Raw genomic sequence first — 22,137 nt, forward strand, 5'->3', positions numbered from 1 at the left:
GCTGATAATGTCACACTCATCTATTTCCATGCAACGCCTGAGGAAAGCTGTGTGTATTGAGGCCGTTAGGGCCACATTGCTGTTTATTCTGCAGAGGGGCGACACATGTCAGGAATACTGATCTATACTCGTCTATATAGATGGCTTATGCAGAGTGAAGCGTTATGCATACACCAAGCAGAACCTCTCGCTCGTTTACTGCTCAGCCACATGAGAGCAATACCAAAGTAACTCAAGTGAAGTGATATTTTTCCACCTCCGACTGACATTATCTAATCAACAGCTGTCTGCAGCTGCTTGCTATGTTATGTCCACACAAGTAGCAAAAATGACATTTTTTGGCTTTACTGCATTCACGGCAGAGTATATAGGGTTGTATTCTTCCCACATAAGCAGGGATCAATGCAGCTGAGCAGCTACAACACAGCCAACTTAAAAAAAAAAAAAAAAAGTAGGGGGGGGGGGGGAGATAAGCGAACAAATGGGTTGTGTGCATCATCACTTTGAAGAATATAACTGACAAACTCGTATGTTCATGTAAATGGAATTAAAAGAGATTTTAAGAAGTTGTGAGCATAGAAGGGGCCCCACATTGGATTAATCTCCCTGCCCTATATTTATTTAATCTGGGCATTAGTGTAAGAATGGAATGTACTGCATGCTGAGTCCTTTGAGCTTCCATGGAGACCGCACATTTTGAAGGCTACTTGATAATTGCAGTCATTCTGTGAAGTTTTACGGTTTATGTTAATGACCGTGATGCGAAGGCTATATTTATTCTATACTTGAGACAAGTGAACACTGCCGTATTAAAAATGGTATCTCAATGTTCAACCCAAGTGAAAAATACTTGGATATATACTTTAGAGCTGAAAGTGTTTTGAAAATCTGGCTATTTGATATTCAACTGACAGTTCTAGCAAAGTCAGGTCAAGGCACAGGTGAAAGAGATTTTTGTCGTGTTAGTAATTCTAGCCTCATTCAACACGGTGTCTTACTGTCAGTGTTTCTAAGTGAGCTACAAGGGAGGAGACGCTACACTGGCTTTGGTCTCACCTGAATCCGTTCTGGGCATCAATGCAGGTTCCCCCGTTATGGCAGGGGTTACTGGAGTAGGAAGAGCAGCTTTGGTGAGTTATTTCCCTGGCGTTGCAACCGCAGACGGCTGAAGTCGCCACTTTTATTGAAACTAAGGATAAGGCCTCAGAGTCTACCAGGGTCGGCGAATCGCTGATGGTCAGCTGCGTGGTGCAGCCACCTGATGCCTTACAGTCAGCGTGCACACACTCATCTACCTGCACCTGGCTTATATTAACGCACAACAGTGACTGCAGCTGCAGAGGAAATAAGGAAGAAAGGGAGAGACGAAGGAGACATTAATGGGTCATGAAATAATTGTCAGTGAGTATACAAGGTTTTAGTCTCTCTAGATTTGACAGTGATGTGAAATCTGACTGTAATGAACACAGATAAAGATAAAGATAAACACGACTTTTGCAGGACATTCACATGAAAACAAAAAGATCCTCTAATCTATATAACAAGAGTTTACTCGAGCAGTGAGGTATGTTTACATCTGACAGGGTAATTAACTCATTCACTGCAAGTCATTATAGAAAATTTTTACATTTCCAATACTCACGTGATATTACATTCAATAATTATATATAAACCGAATCTACCAAATAACAGAATAGACTCCCTACTTTTTGTCCCGTCCCGTTCTTTTATAATTGACAGCAGAAAAATGTAGGTTTGCCAAAATACAGCCATTTCTCCCATGGACTCTGAAACTGTGTTTATTTCCTATAAAATGGGGCAATGATGTCATCTACCGGTGGTTGGGCATCAGTAAAGTTGTTTCCAAGTTTGATATTTACAGTGGAGCATGATCAGATTCGCCCCCATTTAGCACCGCTCTAAAAAATACAATTGACAAGTATACTTGTCAAAGGCAGTGAATGAGTTTTAATAGGGATGTTAAAAAAAATTGATTCGGCAATATATCGCGATATTATAGCTCGTATTTCTCGATTCAATAGGCAGCCGAATCGATTTTTAAACATCCATTTTTGATGGAAAAATATTAAACAAAATGTCTACTGAGGGTTAGGATTCATGGAAGAATGTTATATTAAACATGAAATAGATTACCACCTGTTGGTTAAATACAGTGGCTCAGTTATAAAACTGAAGTTTCAGATCAATAAATAATACATTTTGATACAAATCTTACAGTGTACATGTACAAGTTTACTGAACATTATTTTCTAAATTTGAGTAAAAAATGGAAACAATCTACTTATAAATTCGAATCGAGACTTATTGGTATTGAATCGAATCGTGACCTATGAATCGTGATACGAATCGAATCGTCAGGCACTCGGCAATTCACACTGCGATTGGCTGGCAACCCGCCTACTGCCCGAAGCCAGCTGGAATAGGCTCCAGCACCCCCGCGACCCTTGTGAGGAGCAAGCGGATAAGAAAATGGATGTATGGAAGGGTAATTAAGGAATGGTAATAAAGGTTGTCCCGGGGGCCCCTTGGCCCCGGGGAGCTGTGGCTCGCTTCAGTCTGTTTGGAGCGGGTCACTGTGGGCCAGCGGTCTCTGGTATGGCATTCCTGCCTGTGGTGGTTGGCCATCATCCCTCTCAGTGTGGATGAACTCCTCTTGGGTGCCTTTCCTCACAGGGTTCTTCTGTGCCCCGCCATGTTGTATGATCACGCGGATATGGGGGGGAGGGATGGCTTTTTCTTTTTATTGTATTATGGATGTTTCAATTGTTCAGCACTTTGAGTTGCATTTGAATCTATGTTATAGGTGCTATAGAAATAAAGTTTGATTGTTTGATTGATTGACTGACTGACTGACTGACTGATTGATTGATTGATTGATTGATTGATTGATTGATTGCAAGACCAACCATTGAGGAAAGGCAATGCGATAGAGAAACATAAAGACTGACAAAAAACATGTTGAAGAATAAAATGGCAAGACAAAGACAAAGATGTGTGAAATAAGTGGGAAGAAAATGCCATTTTATCTCTTCCACTCAAACCCTCATGTGTACTGTGTGATATTCAAGCACTTTGTTTCATTTACCATACAAATCAGGATAAATACCTTCTTCTTATGTGCAGCCATAACCCCATGCAGCTTCTCTGACTGCACGTAGCCCGTGTCAGACAGCACATAGAAATGAATGTCCAGTGTTTTCTCCCCCTTGTCGGCAATACTGAAAATGTTAATGCTGCCTGGCCTGACAGACAGCGTCTCAGACAGGAAGTCCCAAAGTGTCTCCAGCCGACTCTTCCTCTCGACACGGGAGTCGATAAAATCTCTTGGGGTTATGCCTTTGGGAGACAAAGAGAAGAAAGGTTCATGGGATATGAATGAATGAATGGCTCGTCAATGACAACTAGAGAGTAGATCAAAGCCTCCAGAGTTTGCAATTCCATTAGCACAAGAGGAAGTTCAACATTTCCTACTATTGATCCGACTAAACGTCATATGTCAAAGTTGGCAACAAATCAAGTAAAATGCTTTGATTCTAGAAGGAAATGAGCGTTTGTCCCTACATCAACAAAATCTGGTGATCTCGTCAGAAGTAGGACACTCTGAAGGTGCATTGCAATTAGATCGCAAAATCAATTCTATCTTTCAGGCCACCTTCCAATAATATATGGAGAACATATCAACTTTAATCTCCCAAAATGATAATGACTTGTCACAGAGGCTTCCATAATAGCCTTCGACTCTGGTCTCAGATTGGCTTTTAAATGTCAAGGACTCTACCTGACACCGCCAATTTGACCTTTATCAGTCTGATTTGTGAAGACACTTTTAACACTTCAACAGCAAACAATTCAATGGATGTTTTACAAAGCTTGTTCGATGTTGAAATCAAATTAAAAAGGCCTGACAGCAAATATTATTTTAGCGGTAGCTGGACTGTCTTAATAATCACTAAATGAAAAGTACTACAGTAGTCAAATCTTGCTGACTCTTTCAAGACGAGCCTCAAAATGGAATAAAATATAAAGAAACTAGATATGAATTTTTCACTCAGTGCTACAGGACATAAATTACCGGTCAAACGTAGAGAGGCAGATGACAGAACTGCCTTTTCCTCAAGATCTCTCACATGAACTCGAACCCCAGATATCACGTCAGGCCACACACCATCAGACACCCCAACTCTCATCCAGTAACTCCCTGCTGGTGTGTTCTGTCGAATAGTCAGCAGTCCTGAGCTTTGGTTCACACTGAAATATCTGTTGATTGAGAGAAAAGAGCTCAGAGGAAAATGACATATTACAACTCAACTTAACTTTGTTTATATAACACTTAAAAACACACACACACACACCGCTGCATACAAAGTGCTGTACAAGGAGGAGAGGTAATGATTTGAGATTCCGATCAACTAATACTGGCTTGTGATCATAATGTCAGCTCAATTTTAAAAAGATTTGTAAAGAAATATCTTTACAATAACTTTTTACTTGACCAATTATGACTCAAACATCTTCCATAGTAATTTGCAGATGTCGTGAGCTGTTCACAATGGGAACTCCTGCAAGCCTCTGGCCAATAGTTTCCAGATTGGATTCACATTCGAAAATCGCACCCTCCATCGGTGGATGTGACATCATGTGCAGAGTGTGTTTTCGAAGAAGGCCGTGTTAAGTTTCATTTTTCAGCCACACATTGCAGTGGTGATTTGAAATTCAATTTCCTGCATTGAACAGTTTTAAATAGTGATTTCTATTATATGTCTTTTTTATGTAACCAGGGCGGACTGATCATTGGGAATTTCAGGAGTTTCCTGAACGGCCGGTCCCTTTTTGAGCCAGTTGCGGCCTCCCTACCGACGCTAAATATTAATCGGCGCATGTCGCCGGCCTCCGTGCACTTTCCCTTTCCCCGACAACAGATGGTAAATAGTAATCGATGGATGTCAGCTGCCCCCCAGGTCTACACACTATTTTCCTGGGACTAATTTTTATCCCAGTTTGTTCTTGAATGTAACTGATTAAACATTTTCACCTGTTTTATTTTAATTTTTATTGCCTAACGCCTACAGCATTTACCAGGGCTACACATGTGGCGGCTGACTTAAAATGGAATAAAGTCGAGCTGACTGAAGTGCATTATAATTACACTTCGTACGCAAAAGTGCTCTGTCATAGTTGAATCTGGTGTGCAAATGAATGTTTCCAGTACTCTTGAATACTGGCGAAAGCTTAGCAAAAACGCCACCAGATCTGGGCTCTACCGTGCACCATGCTCTAGTTTTGTTCTGTGTATTAGCTCTTTTGGAGATCTGACAGATGGCATCCTTACAAGTAGATTTTTATTTTTTATATATATATATATTCCTTGGAATTACTCCAGTAGGATGTGGGTCCAGCCAATTTAAAAAAAATACACAAAACAACGTTGATGAAATGGGAAAACAAAGGCTAATCCTTTACCCCCACAGGCTTCTACAATAGCTTGATAGTTGTCATGGTAACCGTCTGTCATTGGTGTATGAATAAACAAATATGGAATTGGTATTTCTTATCTGATCTTCATTTGTTTGAATATTAAATATATTATGCTTTAAGTCTCTGGAGGAGTCACACTGTGCAAATATGCTTGCTACGTCTCTGAATATCATGGACACTACGTGGGTTCAAATTACTTAGGGTTAGTCGAAGACTATTTAATGGTATTCAATGTTGATGATCATGATTAATATCCATTCAAAATGAACTGATACAAGAGTGTGTAGGTGTTTAATGTAGCATGAGCATAAGCATTTAGTAGTAATATGTCAGGCCAAATTATCCCAATGGAAACGATTTGCACTTGTCGGAGAAAAACAGGTTCAAATCAACACAACAGTAATAACCAGCAGCAGTACTTCTTTACACATGGGATTTGGGTTTTCCTGAAAAATGTGATGATTTCTAGACGAAGCTCTTACCTGGCTGCACTTGCCTCTAGAGTGTATGTCTTGTTGTCCCAGTCATCAGGATCTAGCGCATACACCTTCCCCAGTGTTGCATTTGCCGTCCTTCCTGTTTTAGGTAAACACACACACGCATCCATTCTTTTGGGATGAGTTCTGCTGATGCCAACACTTATCTCCTTATCTTGCATTCTCGTCTACTTATTATGATCATAACTGTGGAGCGCACTGCTAGGAAGAATAGGCTCCCAGCGCTCCACTTCAGAGAGTGTGGAGCTTCAGGAAGCTGGCCTATCTGAGTATGGATTATGTTATTAGCAGACTGCAGTGCCAGAGTAGCTGACTGTAACCGAGTAAACAATGGCAGCCTGGATGAGTCACACAGCTCTTGGTTTTTCCCCCATTAACAGTATTTTATTTCCAAATAAAACACTAACAAGTTGACTGAACCAATTTATGCCAGAGTATTAATAAATAAAAGGACAACTACAGTGATGATGACTCTGCATTGTGATATAATATTTGAATGAGTTTTGAGTTAGGAAGGCAAGGATACACTGTGGCGCTTGTAGGAAATGTTTTTTTGAAGATGGCACAACAAACTACAGTGATACCTCAGCTCACGAACATAATTGGTTCCCAGAAAGTGTGTGTAAGGCGAAAAGTTCTTCTTCCGAACATTTATTTCCCATAAGAAACCATTAAAATGAGAATAATCCGTTCCCAGGTCCCTATAAACATAAATTTTCTACTAAATAAGCCTTAAAACTACACAAAAATATACCTTATTTTATGTATAATAAATGTGCTATTGTATTGTAATTAAAGAAATAAACTGTACTGTATAATAAAGTCGTTTTATTTACCTTTGTGATGGTAGTTCTTAAGGATGGTAGCAATGGTAGACTTAGCGTACTGGTAATGGGACGCTAAGTCACACAAACGCACACCTCGTTCGTGTTTTTCAATGATCTCCTTCTTTTGCTCGATCGTAATTTTCTTTAATGTCTTCTTATGATACATTCTCACCAAATCCGAAAAGGCGAACTGGAACGCTTCATTCGCGAGCATTTCACCGGGTAGAGTGTTTATGGAACGGTTGCCGCTCATTCGCGCTTTCGTGCTTACCGGAGCGGAGGAGGCGTGTCCCTTGGTGAACAAGGAAGTGGAGCACTTTAGCGAGTCAACAAAAAGTGAGCACCGCCAACTACTTTCACTTCTTTCCTGGGACTAAACAGCCGTGGCACTATTTTCTCCTTTTTTGAGGTACGTGATAGCACTTTCGCTTTTTTTAGTGGTGCGAACTCCATTGACTACAATGCAAACGCGCCGCCGAATCGCCGTCCCTCGCTTTTGGTGAGAAGTACGAGTAAACAACTTTGCCTTCAGCTGTACCCTCGTTTTTCTCCTTATCAATCAATTAATCACAAAAACAAAACGGAAGGAAGACGAGATGAGAGTAAATCAGCAACTCACCCCTGTGGCTATACACGTAGATATCTTTCTCCCCTGCCTGATGGGCGTTATCATTCTGGTCACCGATGGTTATGGTGAGTGTACTTGTGGCAGTCATTGGTGGATAGCCGCTGTCTGTCATAATCACTGGCAAGAGGAATTTGCTTTGCCTTTCCCTGTCAAACCTTCGCAGGGCTGTGAGTGTGGCGGAGCCATTCCCATGATCCTGAAGGTGAAAATCAGCTGAATAGACTGAAGGCAGGGAGATGGCGAAAGGAGGCCCATGCTCAGGGGAATCTCTATCCAAAATCTGAAGCAGTGTTGAGTTTGTGTTGAGCATGACCACTTGAGGTGCCGGACTGTTTTCCCACACAACGGGACTGTAAACTGTATCTAGCTCCGGACCATTGTCATTCACGTCTAGCAGTGGCAAGTAGACCATTACACTGGCAGTCAGGGCTGGTAGACCTTGGTCGATCGCTATGACAACCAACTCATAATTGGCCACGCTCTCTCGGTCTAGTGGCCTGGCGACTGTAATCATGCCAGATTGGCTCACTGCAAAATGTCCAAATGGGTCAGACTGAGGTCGAATACTGTACAAAATCTCCCCATTCGAACCTGAGTCAGAGTCGGTGGCTGCCACTTGGATGACGGTGGTTCCTACAGCTACATCCTCGCTCAAAGGGGAGAGAAGATGAGAGCTCTGGGCAAACACAGGAGCATTATCGTTCTCATCCTCAACTACAACCAGACAATGGATAAGGCTAGAGAAATCAGAGTCTTCCACTTTGACAGTTAAGTTAAACTTTTGCTCCACTGGCTTCTCAAAGTCCAGCTTCCTCTTCAATCTCAGAACGCCCGTCTGATCCAGTCTGTGGCTAACCATGTAGAATTGTTGCTCTGGGTCTCCATCTACCACAGAAAATGTCAGCTGACCATATGGACCGGCATCAGGGTCAATGGCACCCAGCTCCAGAATGATAGTGTCCACATCAGCGTTCTCAGGCACACGAGCACCGCACTTCTCTTCCTGAAATGTTGGTACATGGTCATTAATGTCTGTTAAGACAATAGTGGCAGTTGCTGTACTTGTCATTCCGCCACCATCACAAGCCTCAACGACAAGCCGGTGACTGTCCACTAACTCCCGATCCAGTCCGTCAGAGGCCACTGATATCGTGCCAGTGCTGGAATCCATTGTAAATAGGTCTTCATTGTTAGTGTTCTGCACATTTTCCGTAATTTGGTAGGTGAGGATCGCATTCTGGCCTACAGCAGCATCATCACGGTCTACTGCTGTCATTTCCACAACAAAGGTTCCAGGAGGCGAGTTCTCCACTATGCTACTGAGGCAATTATCTGGCAGGCATGAAAAGGCGGGTGCATTGTCATTGATGTCCCACACATTGATAATAACATCCGTAAAACCGGTTAGTCCCTCGCCCTCCTCGTCTGTTGCCATGACAACAAAGCGCCAGACAGCACGCTCTTCTCGGTCCATAGTGCGCTGGGCATACATCTCGCCCGTAATGTCGTTGATCATAAAATGTGAATCGGCCCCTTGGCCATGGATGGAATATCGTATGGCCCCCTGGTCTGCGTCTTTGTCAGGGTCAGTCGCTGTTACCTGCAGCGATAGAAAACATGAGAAAATGGATTTTCATTGATTTTTACCAAGGCCAGATTAAAATTATTTTTGCCCCCTGCAAGTAAAGGCCGTCACAACTTTGTTACTATTCTTATTACGTCCTATTTGGTCCCCAAAACATTTTTTATCCATTTGGTATTGGATGAAGATGCAGAACTCCACCAGAATTACGTCATGGTGGTACGTTAATTACTTCTATATTATATTTTAATCATATAGAGACCGACACTAGTAACTTTAATAGATGTCAAATCCAGATCCAGAGTGTCAGAATCCTGCCATAGTCTGGCTTTGGCCAGAGGTGATTCTACTCAACCGAGAGCTCTTCTAGCTGCTGGTTGAATAGAAGCACCAGTAGCTAAAGCCAAACTGTGGCAGGGTTTTTACTTTATGGACCTGGATTTGACACGTTTTACAGCTTTAGAGTAGATCATTCCAATTGTGTCATTTGAATGTACTGCACAGGAAGAACAAATTGACCCAACCAAGAACCTTCTTCTTGGGAGTGTAGTGTAAAACCTGTCAACACTTGAAATGCAGTATCTCACCTGTAGCACAAAGACCGGAGACCCATCAAGTTCCTCTGTGACTGATCCATAGTATTCATTCATGGAGAACACCGGTGCCTCATCGTTCTGATTAACCACTGTCACCACTGCAGCTGCATAATCTTCCCACTTTCCATCTGAGGCAAGAACCAGCAGTTTGTACCTCTTCTGCTGCTCGTAGTCCAGTGGCTGTGCAATGAAAATTGTTCCCACCTCTGGCTCTATGTCAAAAACACCACCTTTGTTGCCAGACGTTATTTGGTAGCGTAACTTGGCATTGGCCCCTGTGACAGGAATTACAAAAATGCATGAAAATATGAAATGGCCATTCTGATTTGGATGGTAAATAGTTTTAACACACTGCAAGCAAAATAGACTGTGGTGGCATTTTTAAGAGGAAAGATGAATTAAGATGGAATAGCATTTAAAATACCGTTATTCACATTTGTCAATAGGGCACCTTGATAATCTCTGAACGATGTAGACTAAGTAGTATACTTTTTGTATGGAACAACAGGTGAGTGCAACCTCAAGGTTATTGCACAGACTATTTTTTTGTTCATATATTCATTTCTCGTTTTGATTACTTAATAAAATTCGAACTTTCTGTTCCCAGGTTTAATCCCTGGTTTAAAAGGAGACTAGAAAAAAGGTGGAAACAATACATGGAAAAGAAAAGTGAGATAATGCACTTCAGGGAATTGTTTTAAAGCTCTAACAGACTGGTGGGCTGATTGTAGTAAACGTCTGAACTCATCCTCTGCATCAGTCTATATGGAGTCCATTCAATCAAAGGGCTTGACATTGGAAGAGATAAAATAATCTCCTGGAATGTACAGTATTTGCTTTCAATCACCCTGTTGGGTTAAAGTAGCTCCAATCCCATGTAAATACTCTAATCTGTACTATTAACACAAACCAGGCTGACAAAGTGCACCCAGTCTCCCACTGAGACCTAGCTGGGTTACAGCGGTCAAGCCCAGAGTGGAATTTTTAAACAAGATAGATTAAGCATAGAAGTGCAACACTTTACTATTGGGGGCTGGGGTTATTCCACAAGTATTCATCAGTAGTGATGCAGTTCAGTTTAAGCTGCACACCCGCTCACCATAAATACTTGATTAACAGACCTAAACGTGTCTGATAAAGGGATCTCAGTCTACTACTACAGGGAGGATGAGAAACTGTTTTATTGCTTAAATCCCACCCACCCACTGAGTGGGCGCTTGTCACTCTTTTTGGAACATATGTGCATCAGTGCATTACCAAACCATGAGTGCTTCTAAATCCAGTGCACTAAAATGGTGTCAGCAAAAAGTGATTTCAGATGAGTCCAGATTGGATTAGATAGGTCTGCTCATGGGGGTATTTTATGTATATGTATTCTTTTCTTTCTCTCTTAAAAAAAAAAAAAAAAAAAGACTACTTTGCACACCAGGCTCCAAACATAATTGCTGTGCCATCTAGAAAATAAATTGGCAAACAAAATGGCAGCAGTTATCCGGTTTCTTCGAGTTTCATTTGCGAGAAGTGTCATCAGTAAAACCTTCTTTGTTCCTCCTAACCCAGTTGCTTTATCAAGCATACCTTCATCTTCATCATTAGCACTGACAGTGACAACAGCCAGGCCCACATCTGCGTCCTCATCTACAGCCACTTCATAGAGTCTCTGAACAAAGGCCGGCTTGTTGTCGTTGACGTCGCTGATGAAAATACGAACATATGCCGTGTCTGTACCAAAGGGGCAGAATGGCGAAAGAGAATTTAGAAAAGGCACGACACGAATTCAGGCACGGGTTTGACAGACATGTTTTATGTGCAGTCTTCTCCCTTTTGTTTAGGGAGAACAGTACAAGAATCATTGTCACACAGAAGAAGTGACAGTTGACTTGACACAATGTGACTTGTTGACAGTGAGATCTGGCACACAGTTATTATGAAAGCTGACACAAAGTATATAAACGATTGCTTTTAGGACATTATTGTTTTAGCATGGCTTTAGCATAGCAGTTATTTTGATGACTTGAGAAAACTCCAGATAAAAAAAAAAAAAAAACCCTGTTGGGTAAGTTAAATATTTATAAGTTGACAAGTGGTTTTGTCTTATCTGTACCTCGCTCATTCCATCCTCATTATGTTGTTGACTATTTTGTTCAAAATGGAGTACATAATCTCCTCGCAAAGACACATGGATGGCATGTTAATTTAAAGGCACAGGAGAAAGTGATGATGTTGGGGAACTCGGGGCTGTTTTTACGTGTTTTTACACCACCCACCCCTCCACTTACGTATCCCCGGGGGTGATGGAGAAAGACAGGTAATGTTTGCAGAGGAGATGAGCCCTTCTGGATGTGGGCGATACGTCGCTTAAGACACAGCTAAGGCAGATTGCAAATGCTAAGCAGGCCAGCCAACCCTAGAGAGAGAAGGCTTTCCCGTTTCAAAACATCAGACTGTACGCATAATACCATCTTCACAAACATTTGCAAATACTCATTTCGAAATATAAACGTCATATTCACGTCACTCTAGCGACAGGGGGGGGATTTGTGACTCCCAAAAAATGCCACTCAGACAGCATTGAAAACAAAAACACACTATATTAGATGAAAATGTAGCGGTGGAAATTAGAAGCGAGGTGAGAAAATTCTCAGCTGTTTTCACAGCAAGTGGCATGAAGCAACATGGTCATGGTGGAGGAATACATCCAATTAAGATTAACAGGGCCCTGGGTGTAAATGAAACGAATGCCAATGAGTGCAGTTTTTAAGAAAAAGCTCATCGGATTTTAATTTTTAGGCATAGTACAGAGAACTTAAGGCATTTGCAAAAGGGTTAAGCAGTTAATTCAGAGGTAAATAAGGGTCGGAATTTGAAATATATGATTATTATTACAGATACTGAATAATAGTGAGTTAAACACAAGCTGAAAGATAAAGCGTGTCTCAAGGTCTTGTTTTGTGTGAGACGATTTATGACTAATCATCAAAGCAAGATTCAAATAAATGAAACTGGGTACATTTATGTTCAGAATAACATCAGTGAGTTTAAAAATAGTGAGTACATTTTAAAATCTTTATAATGCCTTTCATTTTCAGTAACACAAATGCATTTGGAACAATCCACTTCAACCAAACAATGTCTTGTTTGTGAAGAAGTGGCAAACAAAAAGAACATAGTCTGTTTCTAAAATATTAATATAAAGAACTGTTTTTTTTCTTTACAACTTACAACTTCATTTACTACATAATCTGAAAACCATACAATTTATATTTCCACTGACTCAATGAACTTATATTTGTGTGTGTGTTGGTGTGTGTCTGTGTGTGGGGGGGATTACATGCTGAAGAAATTAGAATTTGTAGATGATGCTCATTCCATTGTGAAAGGAGTGAAGCTGGTTGGCATAAACGTCACACCCAGCCTTTTTCTTTGTTCACCGAGCCGGGTCACAGTTGACAAGAGAGACGAGTCTATTCTGCACTTTAGTCTGTAATTTCGTTGTAGAAAAATTTGTCTATAAATCTACCATACCTGTTCATGTCCATGAAACCCAGGCTCCACTACTTGTAGGTGAAATATCAAGACAAAACTAGATACACAGCTTGGGTACATGGATGCCATATTGGTTATGGCAAATTCCCATAAAAGTCAGATCAGGCAGAGCCGGACAGGAAATGGCGTTAATTACCCGAGTTTGGTTGTTTGTTCTTGCCAGGCCGAGCAGATTCTTGGCCATCCACCGACTGGACTTCCAGCAAATAGGAACTGCGGGCCTCACGGTCAAAAATGGCCTCTGTGTAGATGGTCCCAAGTTTGGGTTCGATTCGGAACAAAAGGTGGTCACCACTGCTGTCGCTCAGCAGAGAGTATGTGATCTGTGGATTGGAAGGAATGAGGTGACTAACGCAATAATTTTGATAAATAAATCTATATGAAACACTCACTTCTCTTTTTTTTAAATAAAACAAATATTTGAACTTTTTTCTTTGGGGTCTGATTTCCAAACTAGTTATGCACCAATTTGTTGGGTATTTGTAATAATATGAGTCCAAAGTCATAACGACCCTCTGTGGGAAACCAAAACTATGACGTGGCCCATGACAAAAATGAGTTTGACACCACTGATCTAGACTGAACCTTTGCCATTCACCTCCAACATTTTACTAGTCAACCAACCACATCAGGCTTCCTCACTCCTGGTCCTCAAGTGCCGGAGTCCTGCAGGTTTTACATGTTTCTGTCATCCAACACGGCTGATTCTAAAGATCAGGATCGTTATCAGGCTTCTGCAAAATTTGCTGATGACCTGAATATATAAATCATCTGTGTTGGAGGACAGAACACCTAAAACCTGCAGGACTCTGGCTTTCGCGGGCCAGGAGCGAGGACATCAGATCCACAGCAAACTTTCAAGGTTGCTTAATTTTTATCTTCACAATAACTCGTATGATTGATTCATATTAACTTTACAGATACATTTTTCTTTCTGCTACCCACATCAGCTTGTGTTATTCATTTATACATTTTTTTTACCCACAAAACATGAGCATATAGTGTAATAGACAAGTACAAACCTCTCCATTATGACCCAAGTCTTTGTCATGAGCTGACACCTGGAGAACCGAGGTTCCTATTTGGGCTCCCTCCGTTACTGATGCTTCGTAGATGGATGATGTAAAAAACGGCACGTTGTCATTCACATCTTGGGAGAGAAGTGACAATACGGTAGTTGCAGCTTATTTTCACAAAGTAATTAAGTGCTACAGTTCCAGCAATCATGTTTGCCTTTCAGATGTGACATTTCTCCATATCCGACATGTCATGTAAAGTAAACAGCATATTAAAATTAAACACTAAAACATTTCAAGGAGTAATAAAACATTTCAAGGACTGGGGGCCTACCATGGTAAAAATGTTATTCAGTTACTTTCGTCTTACAAAAGAAATTATAAAGCGAAATGTTAATTTATATTTTAGATTTTACTTTGTTTGTACTATTGAATAAAATAGGTGATGAAATTAGTCACGTTTTTTAGTGTTGTTCCGATACTGTTTTTTGGCTCCCGATACCAATACCGATACCCAGCCTTGCAGTATCGGCCGAGACCGATACCATACCGATACTTAAGGTTGTTTTTCCTCAACATGAAAAAGCTGTCCTACCATTGGTTCAGAGCATTCAAGGGCCAATATGTTATCTTACATCGGCATGCAGTGAACATGTCACATACCAGTGAATGTCGTGCACCAGCAAGACACAAGATGCTGCATCCAAAATCCTATATTAGCGTTGGAATTAATGGTATCGGCATGTTACTTGTGAGTAGTCACCGATACCGATACCACTGTTTTAATGCAGTATCGGCACCTCTGCCGATACCAGTATCGGTATCGGAACAACACTATTGGGTTTTTTTGTACAATTTTGCTAACTCTTACGTGTGTTCCAGAAAGACAGCAAGTGTGGAACTGTTGGCTATAATGGTGTGCATAATGATGTATTTGTTAGTGACACCAATATTTTTTTTCTGCCATTCTTCTTGAATTGAAAAATATATGGTGTCTTTATATTTAGGTTTTCAGGTATGGATCCAAAGAGAAATAACAGAAAATTAGTCTGGATTACTGTTATTTCATCAGGGATTTAGTTGCAAATTAAAAAAAACAAAACATAATTTGCAGCCTGGTGCTGTTGCAAATGCTACAGCTATTCTCCTGAAGAAAAAAAAAAGCACCCATGCTCACGTGTAGAAGACAGGAGGTAATCATCAAAGAATATGCAGTTTCATCATTGAAGGATTTGCGTAGGTACAGACTGCATTTATTCTGAGATCAGAACATAGCTACTTCCAGGTGAAGTTCTGTTAATTGGCTCAATTTAAATAGATTCTTTGTATCACCCAATTAAAGAAGATGAGAACTGGAAAGGAAAAAAAAACAGAAAAAGAAGCAAAAACCACTGGAAGTCTTCTGTGACATTACATAAGGCTCTTGAGAGTATTTATTTAATTGTTTCCCTGGCTTGTTCGTTTTTGTTAGATTCCAATCTATAGCAGTTACCTTGGCAGTTTAAGAAAGGCTGCCTTTTCTTAAGCAATAAGTAGTCTGCTAACAACATTAATTGCTAAAACATTTAAAAATTTAATTTCTTTACTTAATTTGGTTTAAATATATATCTTTAGCTGCTTTATAATAAAGCTGCTCAATGTAGGATTTTGCCCCAAAATATATTTACAATAGCCTTTTTATTTGACCATTTATGACTCAAACGTCTAATTAGCAGATTGACAGCTTAGTTGTTCACAATGGGTTCATTATCAGGCTTCGCCAGAACTCGCTGATGATCTGATCATATGAATCAGCTGTGTTGGAGAAGGGAACATCCAAAATCAGTGCCCTGCTATATACCGTTTTTTCACGACTAAAACGTGCACCTAAAAGCCTTCAATTTTTTCAAAAGCTGACCATGCGCCTTATATATGGATCAATATTGAGCCGCAACAGGTCTCGCTGTCAAGACGCTATCAGAAGATCCCGCCATCTTGGATCGCTAGCTAATACTAATACTTTACCTCAGAGAAAATAATAAAACAGCTGTTTATTCATTTTGGGAGTAAATGGAGTTGTCAGAAATGTGGTTTGTAATCTATTAATAAAGTTTGACTGACCTATCTGACTGTTTTGTTGACATTCCCTTTAGCGCAGCACCATCTAATGGATGCATAACGTAACCCCAGCCTCTACTGTAGCGCCTTATATATGGAAAAAGTTTTAAAATATGTCATTCATTGAAGGTGCACCTTATAATGCGGTGTGCCTTATATTGCGGAAAATACGGTACTCTCCCTAAAACTGATTTGATGCAGCAAATTCCCTTTCATGTGTTCAGTATTATCCACTCCCTTTGACCGCAGATAACACCCTCGCCTCTCTTAAAGGTACAGGTCCTTGGTGAATGCCTAGAAAAAATGTGAATGAATCTACAGTATGTTATAGCTACATTAGAAGCAAACGGCCATACCTGTGATATTCACATAAACTGTGGTGAAAGCTGCAAGCGGCACTGCAGCCACATTCTGTGCCCGCACTCGAAGAGAGAAAAAAGGGGTAGTTTCATAGTCGAGAGGCTCAGAAACCAGAATGGAGGCAGAGCCATCTTCCCGATTGGGGGAAAGGTAGAAACGAACTGGCATGTTCGTTTCCGGGACCATTCCATCTTCCAGATTGTAGGTCACCCTTGGGTCACCAAGCTGAGAAGTTGCCTTGATTGTCTGAATAGAGTCCAAAGACAGAAGAGTCAGCCTTAATGTTAACATGACAGGAGCTTGATGGAAAATCATAGTAAACGTCCCCATAGCCTACATGGAGTATTATGTTGTATTGTTGTCATGTCCTTGGTTTCATCCTTTAATTAAAGGAGTTAAATATATAGTGGCACCTGGAGATAATTGTGCATTTGTTCCATGACCGCTCTTGTTACTTTACTTTAAACTAATTTGTTCCAACCTGACTGAAATGTGTTTTTTAATGAGGAAAATAGCACTCATTATTTATACTATATAAAAACATCCAGTAATAACATAATCAAATAGCATGTAAATGTTTAAACAGTTTATGCAGCATGATTAATTCATTGTAGCATTTTCTGCTGCGTAACCTGGCCACCAGGGGGCAGTTTCATACAGTCATGCAGACAGATACAAAGACGACTCGAACTAATATAAGTAATCCAGTAAACTGCAGAAATATTAGTTTTGTTTTGTTTTGTTTTTGCAGAGGATAAAGAATCTGTTAGCATTGCTCTGCTGTTTGTCTACATGTGTTGCTTGCACTGTTTCTATTCAAATTTCCACTGCTGAAAGCATTAACACACTGCAACATGATGTCATTTATTAGCCCATCTATGGTGGTTCCCATTAAGTAAAAACATTAAGCTATCAGACTTCGAAGGAAAATTACGTATAAAGTTTTACGTTTAGTTTGACAGTAAGCGACAATGAGGAGTTGCATTAAACAACTTGGGGCCTCTGCTCTGAAGAATTTTTCACTGCCAAACTGTTGCTTGTTGTGAACTGAGTTGACTCAACACTGCCATCCTACAATTATCAAATTTTTGTTCACATCAAAGGAAAAAACAAAAAAACAATAAAAAAAAAAAAAAAAACCACGTTTTTTCATTATCAATGACACTAATTAGAATTTACATTTTCAGGAGAGCACCTTGAAGGTATAATTAATAACAATAAAATAAATGTTTAAAAATTTACTACTACATCATATATGTAGTTGTGTTGAATTTACGGTGTTATGTTGAATCTACACATCATCATTATTTTTAATTTAAAATGACGTCAGATTTAATTTACCCAATCGTCATTATGTAGAATTTATTTAACACTGTTTTGTTCCATTTACGAAAATGGCCTTGGTCTTTGTATACCCTACCAACAGTTAACATTCAGTAGCAAAGCAGAGAAAGAAAAAGTAACATTACTAAAAAACGTACATTGGCAATATATACACATTATACATACATGTCTATACACATTAACTCATTCACTCCCAGCCATTTTCACAGAAGCAATCCCGATCGCTCCCGGATGTTTTACTGGATTTTGACTGATTTTGCAAGGCCCACATAATATTATGTTCTATTGCTATAAAAGCAAGCACCTATCAAAAGAAAGATTAAAGTCTCTTCTTTCATCAGGAAGAAAAAGTATGTTTCTATCTGTTTCCGTTTTGCAGCAATTAGCATTAGAAGAGAGCTAAGTTTCATCAGTGTTCACAAATCTATTTAAAATTGTAAGTAATTGAGCTTTTTTTCTACATGGCCCTGGTTGATCTCCTTTGCTCTGCTGCTACCTGCTGGCCGTTTGTGTAATAACTACCATTTCTGCAACCGTTCTTTGCAGTTGAGAGGCTGCATCAAAGCCTTCTGTATGCTCTAGCATTAAAACAAGGACAAAAAAACGTATAAATACGTCTTTGGGACACTTAAAACATTAAAAAAGATGTATTTACACGTTATTCGGAGCAAATGAGTTAAGAGAAAACTTTAAAAAGCATCAAGAGTCATGGGGAGGTTTCAGTATCTTGCTCAAGGATATGTCAACATCACAAGGGGCAGAGATCAAACCCACAACCACTGGGTTTGGAGATGACCACTCTACCACTGAGCCATGCCACCCTACTGCAATCACTTCTGTGTCTTAAATATAAATGACACAATAAGTTTTGTTGGGTCAATTCGTTAATTCCACAAAAATCAATTCAAATCAGTTTATTCACTTTCCATTTATTTAGAATAACAGGCCAGAGATGTGCCAAATATACCAAACACAGACTCTAACGGCTTTGTACTAAACACTGGCTTGAAGTGATATATGTATTTGTCTACATTTGTGGCTGACTGACAATTTGTCCATTTGTCAATTTGTCCATTTAGTTCAAGTCAATCAGCATCATGGAATGGATTGTAGTCACACTTTGAGCTACAACTGTAAATAGAACTATAAGGACAACAACATGTACAGATTTAGTGCTCATGCAGACGAAACATTTTGCACGTAAGGTTCATAAAATAACAGTAAAACAAAGTAGACTTTTACAGGCATGTAATTACATAAAGAATGCAATGAGTTTGCTGGAGTATTTTGCACTGAGTCGTATCATCCATCAGAAACGCATCTACAAAACGCAGCATTAGTTGTTTTCAGCATTTTGGTGACAGCTTATCAGCGTGAAATATAGTGAGGGGCAAACGCAGAGTTGTTAGCTGAACAGCTGCAGGCGCCAAGCAACGACATCCTTTCAGAGAAGTAATCAACTCTTTGCTGTGTGATGATATTGTGATACTCATATTGCGTGTATCACTAAATCAGATTACGGGTCCTCAAAGAACAATGAAATTGGTGCGATTCTTGACTGACATAATAAGAGTCTGTTTTGATCCCAGTAGAATTCAAGAAATTGTAGAATTAAAGTGGAATTATGTTTACCCCCAGGAATCACGTGGAATCGAATCAAACGGCACTTCAAGTCTCATAAGGATCAAGTTGTAACCATCAAGTCCCAAACAGATACCAAGTCAAGTTGTCTTTGGTCAGTCAATTTGTGTCACAGGCTAGTTCAAGTCTCAAGCAAAGTCACCTTATTTAATGGAGTGATTACCTGCAGCAAAAGGAAAAGACCAATGAAGTCACGTAATGATGTTACTGACAATCTTCTACTGTATGGATTGTATACATACCACTGATCAAGATAATGGTACTACGGGTATTGTCGAAAAGGCAGTGCCGTCACATTTTCAGAATCTTGGCATCTACTTAATACCGAAGTAACTCCCCAAGTTCAAGTTAAGTCTCAAGTCTTTTTGTTTGGGGCTGGTCAAGTCACAAGTCATCAGAACACTGACCCCAGTCAACTCGAGTCCAAGTCGCAATGACTTGAGTCCCTAATTCGGGTGCATACATTTGAAGGAAATAAACAGGAAATGCTTATTTGATCTGAGTTATGGAAACATTTACAAGTGGCCCCAGATTAAAAAAAAAAAAAAAAAAAAAAAGACAAAATAATCAATCAACAAATCTGTTTACGATATAGATCGGCTGAATCGATGTAGATTTACTTTTCCAAAACAAAATTATAAACAAAATTATTGACCTACTACCACTATGTGATCACAATCTTAGATCACATGTGCTTTCATAATCCATCTATTTGTATGCTGTTTATTCATTTTAGGGTGCCTCAGTATACTTTCAGGGTTGACTATTTGACTATTGATGTGGACTGGACAGGTCATCAGTCAGTGACAGGGTGAGTAAACTAAACCACCACCAATGACTATCCAGTTAATTTTAAATCAGTTTACTGTAAAAGAGTCATCAAATAATTTGCCTTTACTCAGAGTACAAAGGCACTCGGGAGATCGTGACCTCCACCAAGGCTGGACTGGTAACATAAATGTCTTCTTTGTCCATTGGTTTCTAATTAGCAGGCTACTCCATTTTTCATAGAGGATGATGTAAGACATTCGAAACGGACTGTCGGGTGCTGTTTCTTTTCTTTTCTTTCTTTCTTTCTTTCTTTCTTTCTTTCTTTCTTTCTTTCTTTCTTTCTTTCTTTCTTTTCTGAATGATTGAGGGTGACACAGAACAACAACAATGCATTCAAGTGTAGTCACTTATTGTCAATGGATTGTTTCCCATAGAATAAAAAAGGCTCTATTACCACTATCGGTGTGTCTCTGGCTGTGTTTTCAGGGATGATGACACTGTAGCTCTCCTCTTCCCACTGTGGAGGTTGATTCTTTACGTTGGTAATGGTGACGGCCAGCTCCACTGAGGTGCTCTTGTTCCCTCCATCAGTTGCGCTGATGTCCCGTGTGATGTAGCTCCTCTGATTTCAACAGTGGCACAAGATAAAGATCAATGTCAGTAAAGGCAAAAGAAATATAGGGAGCTGACTGATTGATACTTTGGATGACTGAATATATATTTGCAAGCATGTGATATTCCCAGTTGTTTTTTGGTTTTAATGTCTGTGTGTATAATACAGTCATGGCTGTTGGCCCAAAGTTGTTATTTTTGTCGTGTTGTACCAAAATGGTTACTCAACAACATTATTAACAACTTACATGAAGAGTTTGATTAACTCATTTACTCCCAATAACGTGTAAATACGTTTTTTTTAATGTTCTAAGTGTACCAAAGACGTATTTATACGTTTTTTTTTTTTTTTTTTTTACGCTAGAGCATACAGAAGGCTTTGATGCAGCCTCTCAACTGCAAAGAACGGTTGCAGAAATGGTAGTTGTTACACAAACGGCCAGAAGGCGGCAGCAGAGCAAAGGAGATCAACCAGGGCCATGTAGAAAAAAAGCTCAATTACTTACAATTTTGAATAGATTTGTGAAAATTGATGAAACTTAGCTCTCTTCTAATGCGAATTGCTGCAAAACGGAATCAGATAGAAACATACTTTTTTTCCTGATGAAAGAGGAGACTTTAATCTTTCTTTTGATAGGTTCCATGCTTCTATAGCAATAGAACACAATATTCTGTGGACCATGCAAAATCAGTCAAAATCCAGTAAAACAGCCGGGAGCGAACGGGATTGCTTCTGTGAAAATGGCTGGGAGTGAATGAGCTAATAATGAGTCTTATTTGTAAAACACATAATTATATAAATAATTAAATTCCTCAAATAGCAAATTAAATGAGCATACATATATAACACTGAAAGTGCACTTTACAGCAAATGTGACTCAAAATGTGACTCAATGGGAGTTGGAGTTCATTTTAAATTTCTTTCTGAACCAGAATCTAGGAGGTACTGCAAAGAAATGATTTAAATGCACTTAATTAGGCACAGTAACAACAAAAGCAATAATGTGAGCTGTCCAAAAGCTGATTAAGCTGTAACTCAAGTTGCACTTTTATTGCCGTTATTATTCTATAATTGAACTACTTGGCTCATTCTAATCACCTATTCATCCAATTGCATCTCCAAA

General features: G+C 39.7%; 1 protein-coding gene across 2 annotated transcripts in view; it reads right to left on the reverse strand.

Moving 5' to 3' along the window:
• LOC144016019 (neural-cadherin-like) overlaps positions 1 to 22,137 on the reverse strand; it is a 126,815-nt gene that overhangs the window by 33,914 nt on the left and 70,764 nt on the right. For both annotated transcript variants that reach the window (XM_077516627.1, XM_077516628.1), the window contains exons 12-22: positions 20,856 to 21,023; positions 16,642 to 16,891; positions 14,195 to 14,322; positions 13,309 to 13,495; positions 11,205 to 11,348; positions 9,618 to 9,901; positions 7,440 to 9,048; positions 5,979 to 6,072; positions 4,094 to 4,278; positions 3,128 to 3,357; positions 1,057 to 1,334 (exon numbers count right to left, since the gene is read on the reverse strand). In XM_077516627.1, the coding sequence (XP_077372753.1) occupies positions 1,057 to 1,334; positions 3,128 to 3,357; positions 4,094 to 4,278; positions 5,979 to 6,072; positions 7,440 to 9,048; positions 9,618 to 9,901; positions 11,205 to 11,348; positions 13,309 to 13,495; positions 14,195 to 14,322; positions 16,642 to 16,891; positions 20,856 to 21,023 (3,557 nt within the window). The remainder of the gene's footprint in view (positions 1 to 1,056; positions 1,335 to 3,127; positions 3,358 to 4,093; positions 4,279 to 5,978; positions 6,073 to 7,439; positions 9,049 to 9,617; positions 9,902 to 11,204; positions 11,349 to 13,308; positions 13,496 to 14,194; positions 14,323 to 16,641; positions 16,892 to 20,855; positions 21,024 to 22,137) is intronic.

Source organism: Festucalex cinctus, chromosome 3 (genome assembly GCF_051991245.1).
Source record: "Festucalex cinctus isolate MCC-2025b chromosome 3, RoL_Fcin_1.0, whole genome shotgun sequence".
Taxonomy (NCBI): domain Eukaryota; kingdom Metazoa; phylum Chordata; class Actinopteri; order Syngnathiformes; family Syngnathidae; genus Festucalex; species Festucalex cinctus.